The sequence below is a fragment of the Sus scrofa genome, chromosome 5, assembly GCF_054392235.1.
Source record: "Sus scrofa isolate SSC_HxYL_T2T_F1_AM1 chromosome 5, Sscrofa_HxYL_maternal_Yorkshire_Landrace_v2.0, whole genome shotgun sequence".
Classification (NCBI taxonomy): domain Eukaryota; kingdom Metazoa; phylum Chordata; class Mammalia; order Artiodactyla; family Suidae; genus Sus; species Sus scrofa.
The window spans coordinates 73,012,929-73,029,291 of NC_139387.1; the positions used below are offsets into that span (position 1 = coordinate 73,012,929).

Genomic DNA, 16,363 nt, shown 5'->3' on the forward strand with positions numbered 1-16,363 from the left:
TACATGACCGAAGCTGGATTTTTTTCAGAACCGTGGGCTGCCTTCACATTTCCTGGTGGAAGTGAGGCGGGTCAGCGGACAACCCAGAGTCGTAGATAACTTTTGCCCACACATCATTCACTTTTTGGAGCATTGGCTTGAAACGTGTGTGTGTGTGTGTGTGTGTGTGTGTGTGTGTGTGTGTGGAACCGAAGTGCCTTCCGTGAGCCTCAAAGGTCCCTGTATTCTCTTCAAATGGGCTGATTACAACACAGAGGATGTGGACAGCGGAGTTTTTCCTGTTTGATGTCACAGTGCTACCCTTTAAAAGTCCGAGGGAAAAAAGGAGGGAATGCAGCCTGGGAGCCTCAGGCCAGAAACCGGTGAGGAAGAGAAATAGGTCTGCAAGGTCTCCAAGGAGCTGGGGAGGCAGGGTCAGATTTCAAATTCCGCGCCAGCCAGTCAGAGAGCGGCGATGCTGGGGGCCCGCCTCGGGCTCTGGGTCTGCACCCTGTGCTGTGCGGCCAGAGCCTATCCCGACACCTCCCCGCTGCTGAGCTCTGGCTGGGGCGGCCTGACCCACCTGTACACGGCCACGGCCAGGAACAGCTACCACCTGCAGATCCACAAGGATGGCCACGTGGATGGCTCACCCCAACAGACCATCTACAGTGAGTGGGGGTGCCGTCTGGGCTGGGAAGAAGGGGGGCTCCTCTGCGCACCCACTTGCAGGGACTTGGGAAGACTCTGGCTGGACCAGAGGGCTAATCCAGCCTCCTGGCTTCTTGTCCAGGATTCGTGTGAGTGTGTGTGTGTGTGTGTGTGTGTGTATTTAAACCTTGGGAGAAAATTCTGCCACCTCCTCAAACTCCCTAATATACTGGTTTCTCCCAACAAGAATAATTCCCATCTCAATTAAAATCTGTCTTCGCACGATAGCAGCCAGTTTCTCGTTGCCCTGTCCAAAGAATTAAAAAATGTCCAAAACATAGGCACGAAGGCTGGGAGGGAAAGAAGCCAGATCAGTCCATAGACACTGAGTTTTGGCTCATGACTCGGTTAGCCGTGGAGGTTGTGAAGAAGATTCCCAAGGTTTGGAATGGATGAACCCAGGGGGCTCTTTCCAACCCCGAGCTTCCAGCATGTTGGCCTTATAAAAGATCTCAGGAAAATGCATGAAAGACAGACTGTCTAGGAAGGAGGATTTGATGCACCTGCCCCAGTGCATCCACACAGCCATCCCTGGGCTCATGCATCCCGCAGGTTTACTCGGGGCTTCAGCGGTACCCAGTATCGTATGAGCTAGTGAGTCTTCTCTGTGGAGCTGAAGGGTCCACTCAGCAGCAAATGGAACTGGCTGAGAACTCACTGAAAACATGAACACAACCGGAATGCCTTTAAAGATTAGGTCTGTGAAAAGTTGGATCACAACAGTCAGCCAGTTATAGCTGTGCTTCAGATATCTCCAGAAGGGACAATGGGGTGATGGCAAGACAAATCGAAAAAGACAAGGTCTTCTGTTTTAGGAGAACTTGTAAAAATTACTCTAAGGATGTAGAAAAAATGCCAACTGATTCCAAATAGGTCCGAGTAAAGGAATGAGAGAATAATCATAGTCGCTTTAATCAAAGCCAATTTCTTATAGAATAATGGCTTGCCCTTTGTTGTTGTACTAAATTATTCAGTCATCCTGCCGCAGCCGTGCTGTATGCAAGACATTCATTCGGCCAAGAGTCAAAGGTCCGTAAACCTGGTAGCAAGATAGAAGCACATGCTTAGTTCAGAACCTCTTCAAATTCTCCACGGGTGATGACAGGAGATGAAGGGAAGGAGGAGGGTCTCCCAAATACCAAACAGGCTCCCGAACTCAGGGGAGGACAGTAGGACTCGGGAGTCAACATCTTGGAAGCCAAGTTTGAGTCCCATGGCGAGAATCTGAAAGAAATCTGGATACAGTTGACCTATCCAAATTATCGCTCGTTTTATTCAATGGCTATTTAGCACAACCTCCAGTGTGTCCGATATTATGCAAAGCCGTGTGACTTCAAAAGAAGCCCTGGCCTTTCCAACACCTCTAGACTTTCATCACTTCGGGTCTCTCAGCTCATTATCCGATTTTTAAGAAAAAGCAAATTTGCACCTCTCCTGGAGGGCCCCCTTTACTTCAAGATAAGAGGTGATTTAAAATGCAGGATAGTAGATTATGGTATTTTGATTCCCACAGATGGAAAAGGCTGCAGACAAGTAGAGAATGCTTATAAAACTTATCTAGAATCATAGAATCCCTTTGATGAAAGGAGACTCCCAAGACACGTCCTGGGTGGGGGTTGTGAGTGGTGCCAGGAGGGGGATGGGCTCAGACGACTGAGCTTAGGGCACCACTCCCGGAACTTGCCCTCCTGTATCCACCGACCTCAGCCCCCAGGAGGCACAGAGCACTAGTTGGAATGAATTAAAAAGACCGAGAGGACGCCAAGGGACTTGAACTGACTTTGGATTTCTTTTCTTCACAGAAATGTGCTTTTGTTCTGTCCAATATAGACCCTCACTAAAGCGTTGTGTCTCTGACAATTAACAAACGTGGGTGGGGACTGGGTGGGGATGGGTGGAAGGAAGACACGTTTTCTAGTTTATATAACCTTTTGTACTATTCAAATCGGTTATCATAAGCATTATATAGCTATAATATATATAATTATATATTATTATATAATATATGTACATTGAGATTAAAACTTACCCAAAAAGGAATATATAATTATATATATAAGATTAAAAGTTACCAAAAAAGGAATATATATAATTATATATTACATAATATATAATTATACATTATATGTAATTATATATTATATAATTCCACATTATATATATATTATAGATGTATATATATATTACTTATACATTAAGATTAAAAGTTACCACTTATAAAGGAAGGAAGAAACACTGACGTGTGTAGCTAGGTGGCACAACTAAGTAACAGGCTGGAGAAGGATTTGTAATGACCTCTGTAAAGCGTGCAAAGCAATGCTTTTCCATAGATGTTAAGGTGTGAGGTGCTTTTTTCCCTCTCCTAATTAATTATACATTTCCAGTGAAATGTGTTTCATTTGATTATTGTGCTTTTCTAAATTCTTGAGGAATAGTTGTGTGCCCAACCCATCTTTGGTTTTTTGGCCGTCGTGCAATTATCTGCCTGCAAGATTCTATAGCCCTGAGACTTGCATGGATGCTGGGAGCCTCCCCGGGGTCTGTGTGTCCTTCCTCCCATGAACAAGCCCCCCTCTGCTCCCCTTGATCCCACTTTGTGGAAACGGCAGCAAAGCGATGCTCATTACCCCCCAGTTAATTCCACTCCCTAGAACCTGATCTCTTTACTTCTTCCACCTTCCCCAGTGTTACTTTCTTTACTTGAAGCTGAACTATCCTTGGGCTCTTTAGTCTCTCACGATATTATCTTTCTTTTGGGGAGTTTGAAGCACTTGACATCTGTCCTCCTATGTATCGTTTACTGGCTAAGAGATGAAAAAAAAAAGACAATTTTCTACATTTATAGTGGAGGTTGCACAAAGTGGTAATAGTAACAATTTACTGGCATTTAGAAAGTGTGTTTACAATGGATAAAACATTATCTCCTTACATCCCGAAGATGACCAATGTGTTGTATAAAAACAACAGAGGTCCAAGAACTCAAATAAGTGGCTGCAGGTCACAGAGGCAGTAAATGACCCAGGGGACATGGGGGCCCCGGTCCCCTGCGTCTTCTGGGGTCCACGTCACTGGAGGACATGTCCTTGATGCCCGCCTGGCTGCAAGAGATGTGCCTTCCTTCTGCCACATCTGCCCTTGGGTCTGTGCAGACCTGCCTTGCACATCTGTACAAGGAGGGGCATCGGCTCTTCCATCTGCTGAACATCGGCTTCGGCTCCTGTGGGTTTGATTCGAGCCTGGGTGTCCTCACAGCAGTGGCTGCCGGTGCACCTGCAGGCTCTCCTCTGGTGGCACTGGCTCTGGAGACCACGCACACTGCCCACCTACACCCAGGTATCAGCTGGTGACTGCCAGAGTGCAGGCTTGGCATCAAGGGCGGGCCAGCCATCCTAACACGGCTTCCGTCTGCTCACCACTTTCAGGGCCCTTTTACAGCAGCCCCCCTGCCACCCTCCAACTTGATCCTAACTCTGTAGCCCTGGGAAGAAGGCGGACCCGCTGTGACTCCGCTCTCTTCCCAGCTGAGGATTCTGAGGCTGGAGCGATGACTTACCTGAGGCTACAAAGTCAGTGCAAGGTGCAATGGGGGACAGAATCCTAGCGCCTTGGCCTCCAGGCTCCTGGCTCAGCACCTCTCCCTGACCTGGGGGCCTGTGGCTGCAGCAGGGACTTTGGCCCTTGACCATGTCTCCTCAGGCTCGCTGTGATTTCGGTTGGAGACTGCTCCTGAGTGGTGGGAAGAGGATGTGAGGGTCTGACCTGAGTTTAAATCTTGCCTTTGTCTCCTCATCACTTTTTTAAAAATTTAACTTAATTCTTATTTTTTTATTATAGTTGATTTACAATCTTCTGTCAATTACTGCTGTTCAGCAAAGTGACCAGTCATACATATACATATATTCTTTTTCACACATGATCCTCCATCATGTTGCATCGCAAGGGACTAGATTTACTTCTCTGTGCTACGTGGCAGGACCTCATTGCTTATCCTGCCTCCTCATCAGTTAATTGGGATGCTGCCACTCCCGATACTGATACTGGTAACACAGACGAAAACAGCAGTTGGTTGAGAATTTAAGATGTGCTGCGAACTTAGAGTGCAACCAGTTACAAAATGTGATTTTTTTTTTTTCCCAACTAGGCTGAAAATTCATCAGGTTAGAAACAACTTCTTCCACGCTCCTTCCATTTCTCTCAGGCCTTAGATAAACCCTAGATCTGGGATGCACGAGTAGACCCCTCCCCCCCCCACCCCCGAGATGGAGATTTTACTATTTGGAAACAAATGACCTCTTCAGCCCTCTTTCTCTGCTTCCTCTCACCCGCACTTCCCTTAGCCCGTTGTTCTGTCATTCTGATTTCAGCCCATGTCAGGCTCTGCACTCAGCTAGAGTTTGCCTGTTCTCTCCCCAGAGGGCTTTGTACAGAGCCTACAGTGGGGTAGATTTGGGCTATAAGTCACCCCATGCGGCGCCACCACTTAGTGGGCACAGATCCCCGGCATTTATACCCTCTCCAGGCTGAGTTTCTAGAAGACTTGAACCGCTGCCTGGGCTCCCCCTCACCTTGGGGACTGTGAGGCCAAAAAAGATGCCTGGGGAATTAATGCGGCAGCACAGGCAAGGGGCCCTGAGACTTAAAGAAATGATTCTAATAGAAAATGTCAGATAGGACTTCCCGTCATGGCTCAGTGGGTAACGAATCTGACCAGGAATCATGAGGTTGCGGGTTCAATCCCTGGCCTTGCTCAGTGGGTAAAGGATCCAGCGTTGCTGTGAGCTGTGGTGTAGGTTGCAGACGCGGCTCGGATCCCACGTTGCTGTGGCTCTGGTGTAGGCCGGCGGCTAAAGCTCCGATTAGACCCCTAGCCTGGGAACCTCCATATGCTGCAGGTGTGGCCCTAGAAAAAGGCAAAAAAAAAAAAAAAAAGAAAATGTCAGATAAATAAACAGTGTTTGGGGAGGAAGTCTTGCTGAATTATCACTCATATCTCATCTTTTAGGGTCCAGTTGTGCCGTTGCTACAAAGCAGGAACTTCTGACTTTAACTAGTCATTGGTACTAGTTAAAATTGCAAATCCCCATGGGAGGGGCGAGGGGGGTGGTCACACTTAAAGTTGTTATCCATTACTTAGGGAGCAGGTCCTATGAATGGGTTTCAGTCCCTTGTCCAGGGCTAGTTTTCAAGAGGGTCATTGAAAGATCGTGTGGGGCTGTGTGGGGCAGGGCGGAGGAGGTGAGTAGACACATCACCAAGTGAGAAAATGACAGAGAACAGCAATGACAAAGCCGGAAGAAATTCCCTGCATCCTGAGATCTTTTCTTTTGTTTCTTTAATTCAATGAATTGTATTATATTTATTGTTGTGCCACCATCATCACAACCTAATTTTAGAACATTCCCCTCCCAAACCCCAAGTCTACCCCTCTCTCCTCACTACCTATCCTGTTTGGTAACCGTTAGTTTTTCAAAGTCCATGAGTCTTTTTCCGTCCTGTAAATAAGTTCATTTGTATCCTTTTTAAGATTCCATATATAAGTAATATCATATGATGTTTGTCTCTCACTGTCTAACTTCACTTAATGTGATAGTTTCTAGGTCCACCTGTGTTGCCGCAAATGCCCTTATTTCATTCTTTTTTATGGCTGAGTAATATTCCATTGTGTGTATATATATATAACACATCTTCTTTATCCATTCCTCTGCTGATGGGACATTTAGGTTGCTTCTATGTCTTGGCTATGGTATAAAATGCTGCAATGAACACTGGGGTACATGTATCTTTTTAACAAGGAAAGCTAAACCCTCTGCTTCCAAGCAAGCCACTCTGGCAGTGGGGAGGGAGCTGTGATCTGATAAGATCTGTGAACTTATTATAGCAGGGGGCACACACTCTGATACATGAGTTGTGCAGAGGGGCCTGAGAAAAAAAGAATAGTTCATTCTGATTAGGGAGAGATTAGGAAAGTCTCCCTAGAAATTGTGATGACTGGAGTTCCTATGGCTCAGCAGAAATGAAACGAATCTGACTAGCATCCACGAGGATGCAGGTTCAATCCCTGGCCCCCTTCAGTGGGTTAAGGATCTGGTGCTATCATGAGCTTTGGAGCAGGTTGCAGGCACAGCTCGGATCTGGCATGGCTGTGGCTGTGGTGTAGGCCAGAGGCTACAGCTCCAATTCTGCCCCTAGCCTGGGAACCTCCAAATGCCGCGGGTGCAGCCCTCAAAAAATAAAGAAAAAAAAAAAAAAGAAAAGAAATCGCGACACCTGAGCCTGGCCTTGAACCTCAAGTGTCCTTGATAAGCAGGGGAGGGAGGAGAGGATCCATTCCAGCACCGTTCTTGACACATAAAAGGTGCTGACCGCTGTATCACTGACTCCTGCCCAGCTACCTGGGTGGAGAAGCACACTCCATGTGAAAGACATCTGGGCAGAGATTTAAAAATCACAAAAGCAGAAGGCTTGGGAGAAAATGACCACCACCATAAACATGAAGAAGCATGAGCCAGCCAAAGGGGAACATAAAGACAGCCCAGGCAGAGAGGGAAACATGTGGGCACAGGTGGAGTTCGGGGTGCTCCTTAAAGGCAGAAGGAGGAGCAGGAAGCTAGATGGGGGGTGGAGGGGAGCAGGGGCTAGGGAGTCAGAAGAAAGAGGCTGAATAACCCATCTATGAAGCCATCACCACCACCACCCCCAAAATCAATCAAGGAAGGATTCCTGGAGGTGGGGACTGGATTCTCAGCACTGGTTTCATCTGAATGCTTTTCTCTGAAGGTGCCCTAATGATCAGGTCGGAGGACGCAGGCTTCGTGGTCATAACAGGCGTGATGAGCAGGAGATACCTCTGCATGGACTTAAGGGGCAACATTTTTGGATCGGTGAGTTTCCTTTTGTGCTGGATCATTACTGGCGAATGAGTTTCTCTGGCAAGACACGGCATTTTATAGCTTAAAGATTCCACGTGCAGTGTGCCGTGGAGATATTTTCTCTGAGTACTTTTTTTTCAGTCCGGGTAGCAAATGCTCAGGTTTATACACCTGGGGTCTGAACCCAGACCGTCCAGGCTCTCAGCCTCTGGGCTCACTTGCCCCTTGGTCCCACGTTTTTCTTTTTTCCTTGTGGTCCCCATTTTTGTATCTAGCACGGCACCTTTGTCTGCAGCCCAGGTCCTCAAGTCATGTGCGTTCATGTTGTGCAGTCTATTAGAAAGAAAGGGGGAGAAGCCACTGGGGTCTCATGATTTTGTTACTAGATGTCCTTGACCTTGGGCAAGTCCGCTTCCTTCTGCCACTTCAGTTTCCTTGGCTGGAGAAAATGAAGTGAGGTGGACCACGGGCTCTGCGGGGCACCCCCTGTTCAAGATCTGTAAGGAATTCTCTTGCTCCCAGCTGTGATGGCTGGTAAGAGAGTTCCACAAGCATGGGAGCAGCATATTCCAAAGCATTGGGACTTAGGACAGGAGCAGGACTGCCTCTTCCAGAAGTAATTCCCACCTGAAATTCCAAGAGAGCAACGACTTCATGGATCGCTTACTGCTGGGTCCTAGCACCTACCACAGTGTCTGGCCCAGAGTAAATACACAGCTGTTGAATGAATATGGACAAATAAACACATAAATATCTGTTGACCGCTTATAGGCATATGGAGAGTCCTCATCAGTAGAATATTCCGTGGGCTCTGAGGATTACATGACAATGTGTAAAGCCCTTAGTAGGCACTCAGCAAAAGCCAGTACTAGTCAGTGGCAGTGAGGGCTCAGGTAGGTGGTTTGGTGATGAAGTTCGCGTCCCTAATTCCCAAACTCTGTTCTGTCTCCCATGGGAGTATCCTCACTCACGTGGGGCCCTCCAAACCCCAGCCCACCCCTCTCCAGGTGAGGAGAGAGCCCCAAGCCACCTTTGAGCCAAAAGAGGGGGCAAAAGGCATTGAAAGGGTGGGACAAGGCCGTAGGTCGGCAAGCTGCCCTCCTTCCAGAAAGCGGGCACAGGGGCATCGGCACGGTCCCGCCCGGCTCCGGGCAGCCAGGTGCCGGCGGCGGGGCCCCAGGCCCGCCGGCGGCGAGTCCCCGAGGCGGTCCCCACCTGCCTGTCAGAACTGCGTCGGGTGCCAGGCACTTCGGAAATTAGTAGAGATCACTTTCCACGCAGGGCCAGGCGGGGTTAAAGGTGCCGCCCCAGTAGAGCCGGTGGGAGGGCTGGGACCCTGGGGTGAAGCCGGTCACACCCAGGTCCCCGAGGGCTGCGGTCGGGGGCTGGGGCCGCCCCGCCTCACCCATCGCCCTGCCCCGATTTCAGCTGCACTTCAGCCCCGAGAGCTGCAGGTTCCGGCAGCGGACGCTGGAGAACGGCTACGACGTGTACCACTCGCCGCACTACCGCTTCCTCGTCAGCCTGGGCCGGGCCAAGCGGGCCTTCCTGCCGGGTACCAACCCGCCCCCGTACGCGCAGTTCTTGTCGCGCAGGAACGAGATCCCGCTGCTGCACTTCGCCACCGCGCGGCCCCGGCGCCACACGCGCAGCGCGCACGACGGCGGGGACCCGCTGAGCGTCCTGAAGCCGCGCGCGCGCGCCACGCCCGCGCCCGTCTCCTGCTCCCGCGAGCTGCCCAGCGCCGAGGACGGCGGCCCCGCGGCCAGCGACCCGCTCGGGGTGCTCCGGGGCCAGCGGCTGGACGCGCGCGCTGGGGTGGGGGGCGCCGAGCGCTGCCGGCCCTTCCCCAGCTTCGCCTAGGGCGGCGGGACTCGGAAAGCCAAACTGCCTCGAGGACCGGCTCCCCTACACCCCGAGCAGGGGAGGTGGGGTTACAGCCCCCTCCCCAGGAGGTCCCCCCGGGGGATCGCCCTTTGAGGCCTGAGGAATGGAGTTCCTTGCCTTCCCGGTTCCAGCTGTATGCACTCTGGTGGGAGAGTCGGGATCCCCGCCCACCCTTCTCGCCATCTCCTTCACCTCTCCTGTCCATCAGTCTAGCATCAAGAACAGAGCAAAGGGAGTTCCATTCTGGTTCAGTGGAAACGAACCTGCCTAGTATCCAGGAGGATGCAGGTTCCATCCCTGGCCTCGTTCAGTGGGTTAAAAATCTGGCGTTGCTGCCAGCTGCGGTATAGGTCGCAGACGCCTCTCCGATCTGCTGTTGCTGTGGCTGTGGTGTGGACCGGCAGCTGCAGCTCCTTTTGACCCATAGCGCCTTGGAATTTCCATACACGCAGGGGTGGCCCTTTAAAAAAAATAAATAACAAAGAACCTAGCAAAAGCTAAAAGAATTCACCTCCTGGAAGGTGAAGAAGGGAGCCGGAGAGAGCCAGCAGTGCCCCCTCTGTTTTCAGGTCATCTGCCTGGACCTTGTTGGCATTTGAGTTTGCAACCGTGAACTGGGGCATCCATAGCGCGAAGGCAAACCCCAAAAAATCTTAATCTCAAGCCTTCATTCTTTCTTGAGCTGTCAAGATTGGTAGTGGGCTAGTCAGAATTTAGCCAGAAGGAATGCTGGGAGAACTGAGGCAGGAATCCCGCCAGAAATGCAGACTCCCTTTGGGGTGGCCCCCTCGTCCTGCTTGCGCTCTCTCTTTGCAGCTGGAGCCAGGAACCCAGAGTGACCCTGCTTTTCCCAAGTGCCCCCGACAGAGCCTTGCCTCTTGGCCCTGCCTTTGGCTTGAGTGAATTGGGCCAGAGGAGGAGCTTTGGTCCTGACTTCTGAAAATCCACCCTGCCTGGATTTGTTTTTCAAAGTGGAGCTAAATTCCAATTCTCCTAAGAGGCATTTAATTAAGCCTCTGCTTCCAGGTGGAGTGGTGATCCACTCTGGATGAAATGCAGTGTTGCAGGGAGGGCTTGAGACCACGGGGGTGCTGTGGGTTGGGTTCTCTGTGGACTAGCCAGTCGTGCCCGCTTGTGAAGTGGCATCAGTGATGGGGCAGGGAGGGAGGTCCAAGCACCAGGGACCACGGTGTAGGAGTCGGGAAAAGCATCACTCTCAGCTCCTCGTTGTCACCTCTGTGGCTCTGCAGCCACGGCTAGAGGCTTGGCTAACAGGCTCCTGGGCTGACACGTCTGTGTCTTACTCCCCTTGGAAATTCTGGGGGCACCAAATGAAGACAGCTTTCAGTCCCAGGAGCCCCAACACTCCCCCAGGAGTCAACCCTCACTTACGGAACAGCTGAGCCCCAGGCCTGGGGGTGGGGGGTGATGACTTAGTTGTCCTCAGGGGCCCCATTTCCTACCTCTATTCAAGCGGCCCCTAAAGCTCAGAATATCAGCCGGCAAAGTAGATCTGAAAGGCAGCTTCTTCCCACTCACCTTCCCCCCCTGCCATCCCCCAGCTTAGCTACCAATCCATTCTTCTCCTTGGGAGACAGACAGTGGACAGCTGCTCTCACCTGGTGGTTTTAAGCTGAATGGAAGGATGGGTTCCTATTTCAAAAACTCAAACCATGTATAATACTGTTTAGCAAATATTTTCTTTATACTTTCTGTTTCCCATTGGAGACATCATATTGTCTGAAACTACTGGACAACGAAATGGAAAGGACTCTGGCAGAAAACTGGCTGGAGTCTCACACACTCCATACCATCCTTTGGGGCTTTCTCTTTGGCAGAGCCAAGGCAGCCCTCATGGTTTCCTGGGTCCCTTAGCATGTGGCAGTATTTATTTATTTATTTGGAAGATTTTGCCTGTCGCTCTATATTTATAGATATTTATAAAAATGTAACCCCACCTTTTCCCTTTCTTCTATTACAATAAAGTTTATCTCTGCTTCTCTTAGCTTTTCTTTTCTGTATTAATACATAAAAGTATCCCAGAATATGAGAGTAAGGAATTATGGAAGGGGGACACTGGGAACATCTAGAGAAAGCAAAGCTGAAAAAAAAGATCAGAATTTCATTTTATTATTATTATTATTATTATTGTCTTTTTGTCTTTTAGGGCCGCACCCGTGGCATATAGAGTTTCTCAGGCTAGGGGTCTAATCGGAGCTGTAGCTGCCAGCCTACGCCACAGTCACAGCAATTTGGGATGCGAGCCGCATCTGTGACCTACACCACAGCTCATGGCAACGCCGGATCCTTAACCCACTGAGTGAGGCTAGGGATTGAACCCACAACCTCATGGTCCTAGTCGGATTTGTTTCTGCGGCGCCACAATGGGAACTCCAGAATTTTTAAATAGTCAAGGTTTTTTCCATATACAAATGAACCCAGCAATTTTGACTAATTCAGACAGAATTATTGAAAACAAAAATTTGAATCGATATCAGCCTTTGATTAGTCTAATTTGCTTCTCCTTTAAAGAGAGAAATTGTTTCTATTTGAAAAATACAAACACAACCACATCAAGATCCCAGAAAACCTCTCAAGTGAGATGACACAATCCAGATGCTCTGAGAAGAAATAAGGGGAAACAGCCCACAGCCAAGAGAAAGTGCCGTCCCTAGAAACCAACCGTGAGAGGACCCAGATCTGGGAATAAGCAAGCAGGAACTTTAAATTATAAATATATATTTAAGGGTTTTAGAGGAAAGAATGATAATAAGGAACAGATCAGGAACTCAAAAGAGAAAATAAATAATAAAAAAAAGAACCAAGTATTCATCGAAAATTGAAAGATACAATATCTGGAGTAAGTTTACTCAATGGGCTTAATACTAGACTGAAGATGAAAGAACAGCCGTTTAACATGTTATCTAAAGAATAAAGAAAAAAATACGTTTAAAAAAATCCAGAGCCTCAGTGATCTCTACAACAATATCAAACTGTCCAAAACACGTGTAAGTGACATCCCAGAAGAGGAGCAGAAAATGTTAAGGAATAGTATTTGAAGAGCTAATGGCTGCAACTTTCCCAAACTGGTGAAAAACTAAGGTACTGATACAAGAAGCTCAACAAACCTCCAGGAAAATAAACACAAAGAAAAATCACATTTAGGTATATCACATCGAGCTGCTGAAAATAAGGATAAAATCTTGAAAGCTAGAGATTTCCCTCTGTGGTACAGTGGGTTAAGATCTGACTACAGGAGTTCCTACTGTGGCTGAGCAGTAACAAAGCTGACTAGTATCCATGAGGACCTGGGTTCAACCCCTGGCCTCACTCAGTGGGTTAAGAATCCAGCATTGCCGTGAGCTGTGTTGTAGTTTGCAGACACAGCTTGGGTCTGCCGGTGTTGTAGCTGTGGAGTAGGCTGGCAGCTACAGCTCTGACTCCTTGGCTAGGAATGTCCACATGTCACACATGTGTCCCTAAAAAGCAAAAAAAAAAAAAAAATCTGACTACAGAGATGCAGGTTTGATTCCCAGCCCAGCAGAGTGGGTTAAAAGATTCGATGTTGTGTACGTGGCAGCTGCAGCTGTGATTCAACTCCTGGCCGGGAACTTTCATATGCAGTAGGTGCAGCCATAGGACAAAAAAAAATCTTGAAAGCTGCTGCAGATAAATGACCTTTACATATGGAAGATTCACAGATGCTTTCTCATCATAAAACAATGGAAGCCGTAAGGTGTTGAAAAGGTTGAAATAAAAAAAAAAGCCACATCTCCAGAATTATATATCCAACAAGAGCATCCTTGGAAAGTGGGGGAAAAATGAATGTGAAATAAAAACTGAGAGAACTTTTTGCCGGCTGCAAAGAAATAATACCATATGGAAAGAGACAGAAAACAAAGAAGAGCATCTGAAATAGTAAAAATGTGGGTAAACTTAAACAACTATAAATACAGGCTATGCTTTCATCTCTTGGTTTCCTTAAAATACCTCTCAAAGCAAAAATAACAACACTGTACTGTGAGGTGGAATTTCCACACAGGATGGGGAGAGGGAAAGTGAACAGATGGTTCTAAGACTGACGCTGCATGGGAAAGTGAAAGGACATGAATTCTAAGGAGATTGTGGTCAGAATACTGCATCTTATTTCTCAAGTGCCCACAATAATAGCAATGCCAAGAGGTATTGGCAAAAAGCCAACACAAGTATTAAAAGGGAATACGAAAAAAAATATTCAATTATCCTCCAAGAAGGCAGAAAAGGAAGAACGGTGGCACAAAAAAGAAAAATGACAGACTGAATCCAATCATATCATAATTAGATTATATATAAATAAAACACTACAGCTAAAGGCAGGGATGGCCACCCGTGGATTAAATCAAGATACCCACTTATGGGCCATCTATAAAAGATGTGATTGAAAGAAAAGAGTAAGATGCTGTGGTAGTTCGCCAGGGCTGCTGTAACAAAATGCCAGAGGTCAGCCTTTCCCCAGAGCTCCGGATGGATAAGTCCAAGATCAAGGTCCAGGAAGTGTCATTCCTTCTAGGGACTCTCCCCTTGGTTTGGCTTGGTCTTTGCCCTGTGCCCACACATTCCCTGTCTATGGGAACAAATTTCCTCTTCTTTGCAGGACACCAGCCAGCCTGGATAAGGACTCACCTTACTGGCCTCATTTTAACCTCACTGCCTCTTTCCAGGCCCTCTCTCCAAACACGGTCACATTCTGAGTTACTTGGGGCTAAGACTTCAACATGGGAATTGTGGGCGGGCGAAGGCGCACAATTCTGTCCATAACAGATATGAATAGTGAAAAAAGAAAGCAGAAGAAAGCTAGGCTTACTATGTGATCAGCTAACAACCCAGACTTCAAGTTAAGGAATACTGACATAGGTAAGAAGGAACCTATGGTTTTATAATGACGAAAGGGCCGATTCAATCTGTAAGGAAGACTTAAAAGTCATCAATGTTTATGTCTAAAGACAGAGTAACAAAACCCATGAAGCAAAATGTTCAACACTGCAGGGGGAAACAGATGGTGCTACTAAAGTATTATTCTTGTCACTTTTCTGTAAGTTTGATGCGTCAAAACCAAAGGTTACCACACACACACTTAGGGTAATTATTCTCCACTTACCATGAGGAAACAGCAGCTCTGGGATGTTAAAGAGACTTGCTCCGCCACAAAACTACTCGAAGAACTTGATGCAGGTCTTCTGATCACAAACATTTCCTGCATCACTTCCCAGTCCCGCGAGACATGAACCCTGCACTGGACGAGCCCTGGTCCTCAGCACAGGCCACACAGCCGCACCTCCCTCCCCATCCTCTTTGCTCTCTGCCCTCCTCTCCTATCACCTGCCCAGCAACACCCACCCCGCCACTGAGAGGCTCCCACATGCAGAGCCTGAGCCCTCCTTGGACCCCTCCGCCCTCCACTTGGTCTGGGTTGCTCCCCCCCGCAGGGACCAGCAGAGAGCGCAGTGTCCTCCCGCCCTGAGGGAGCCCTTCAGCACGTCCCCCAAATAAAGCAGCTCGCCTCCCTCTGGCCCCCTTGCTTCATTTTTCTCCGTTGCACTGACCACCCTGGCTGTGATTTGCCTTCCCCGACAGAGCACAGGTTCCACCAGGAGGGCGATTGGGTCGTTTTCTGTTCATTGCTACATATTCACAGTTGCAATAGTTCTAATGACTCTGATCATCGCTTCGCAAGTGTGTGCCATGCTCGATGTGTATTTACTGGCTGATTAGATAAGTGGACAAGTGCATGCGATCCCAATTAAATTTGCAACAGATTTTTCCAAAAATTGACCAATTGGTTCTAACATGTATATAGAACAGGGGTGCACACCCTACAGGGTGTGCAGCTGCGAGGCTGCAGTAACTGATGGTGTTACAGGAACCCGACCCACAGCTCTCGCTAAAACAGAACGAAGTCCCCCCACTCCAGCAAGTGCGGAGCTTGAGGGTCTGACACAGAATCACAGGCCAACTGAAAAAAGACTCCTCATCATGCTGTTGGGGGTAACTGTTTTACCATGTGGACAAAAAATATAGAAGTGAATTTTGACCCTATACCATTCAAAAACTCATTCCATGTAATTTAAAGTTTTAATATTCAAAAAATTCTCTAATACTGTAAGAAAAAGGAGATCAGGCTATGACCTTATGGTAGAGAAGGCTTCTTAGACACCAAACCCCCCCCCCCGCCCCAAACCACAAAGGACAAGGTTTATCAGTTTGACCTCGAAATAAAAAAACACTTATATGAAAAAAATGGATGATAACACAGGCAAGAGGCCAATGGACTGGAGAGTATTTGCAACATCTCCTGCAGCTCGCTAAGAAAAAGCCACAGAGTCCAAGAGAAACCTAGACAAAGAATGTTATGTGTGTGCTGGTGACGCGCCAGGGAGGGAATCCGAGTTGTCAACACGTATATGAAAAAAATGCTCAGACTCTAGTAGTCAGAGAAAAGCTCATTAAAGTAATGACATATTCGTCACTCATCAGATTAGCAAAATTTCATCAGACAGAATCAAGTGTTGCCAAAGATGTGGAAACGAAGAACTCTGTACACTTCTAGTGAGACTGAGGAACAGCAGAGCCATTTTTCATGACACAGCACAAGGCTAGTCCCCGAACCATTGCTTCTATAAGAAAACACTGACTACACTGAAATGTCTGCTAATAGAAGAATAGAGAAACAGGAGTCCCCATCGTGGTGCAGTGGAAACGAATCCGACTAGGAACCATGAAGTTGCGGGTTCAGTCCCTGGCCTTGCTTAATGGGTTAAGGATCTGGCGTTGCTGTGGCTGTGGTGTAGGCCAGCAGCTGTAGCTCCGATTCGACTCCTAGCCTGGGAACCTCCATGTGCCGCAGGTGTGGACCTAAAAAGAAAAAAAAAAAAAAAAAA

At 48.1% G+C, this 16,363-nt stretch overlaps 1 protein-coding gene and 1 long non-coding RNA gene across 2 annotated transcripts; one reads left to right on the forward strand and one right to left on the reverse strand.

The window, feature by feature from the left end:
• Positions 1 to 331: 331 nt before the first annotated feature.
• FGF23 (fibroblast growth factor 23) lies at positions 332 to 11,451 on the forward strand. The gene is made up of 3 exons (XM_001926525.5): positions 332 to 650; positions 7,468 to 7,571; positions 8,988 to 11,451. The coding sequence occupies exons 1-3, from the start codon at positions 455 to 457 to the stop codon at positions 9,420 to 9,422; spliced, it is 735 nt and encodes a 244-aa protein (XP_001926560.1). The 5' UTR covers positions 332 to 454; the 3' UTR covers positions 9,423 to 11,451.
• Positions 6,006 to 9,066, reverse strand: LOC146403442 (uncharacterized). Its single transcript, XR_014845453.1, has 2 exons — positions 8,775 to 9,066; positions 6,006 to 8,186 (listed from the first exon to the last, which is right to left on the reverse strand). It is a non-coding gene; the product is annotated as an uncharacterized LOC146403442 (long non-coding RNA).
• Positions 11,452 to 16,363: the final 4,912 nt, after the last annotated feature.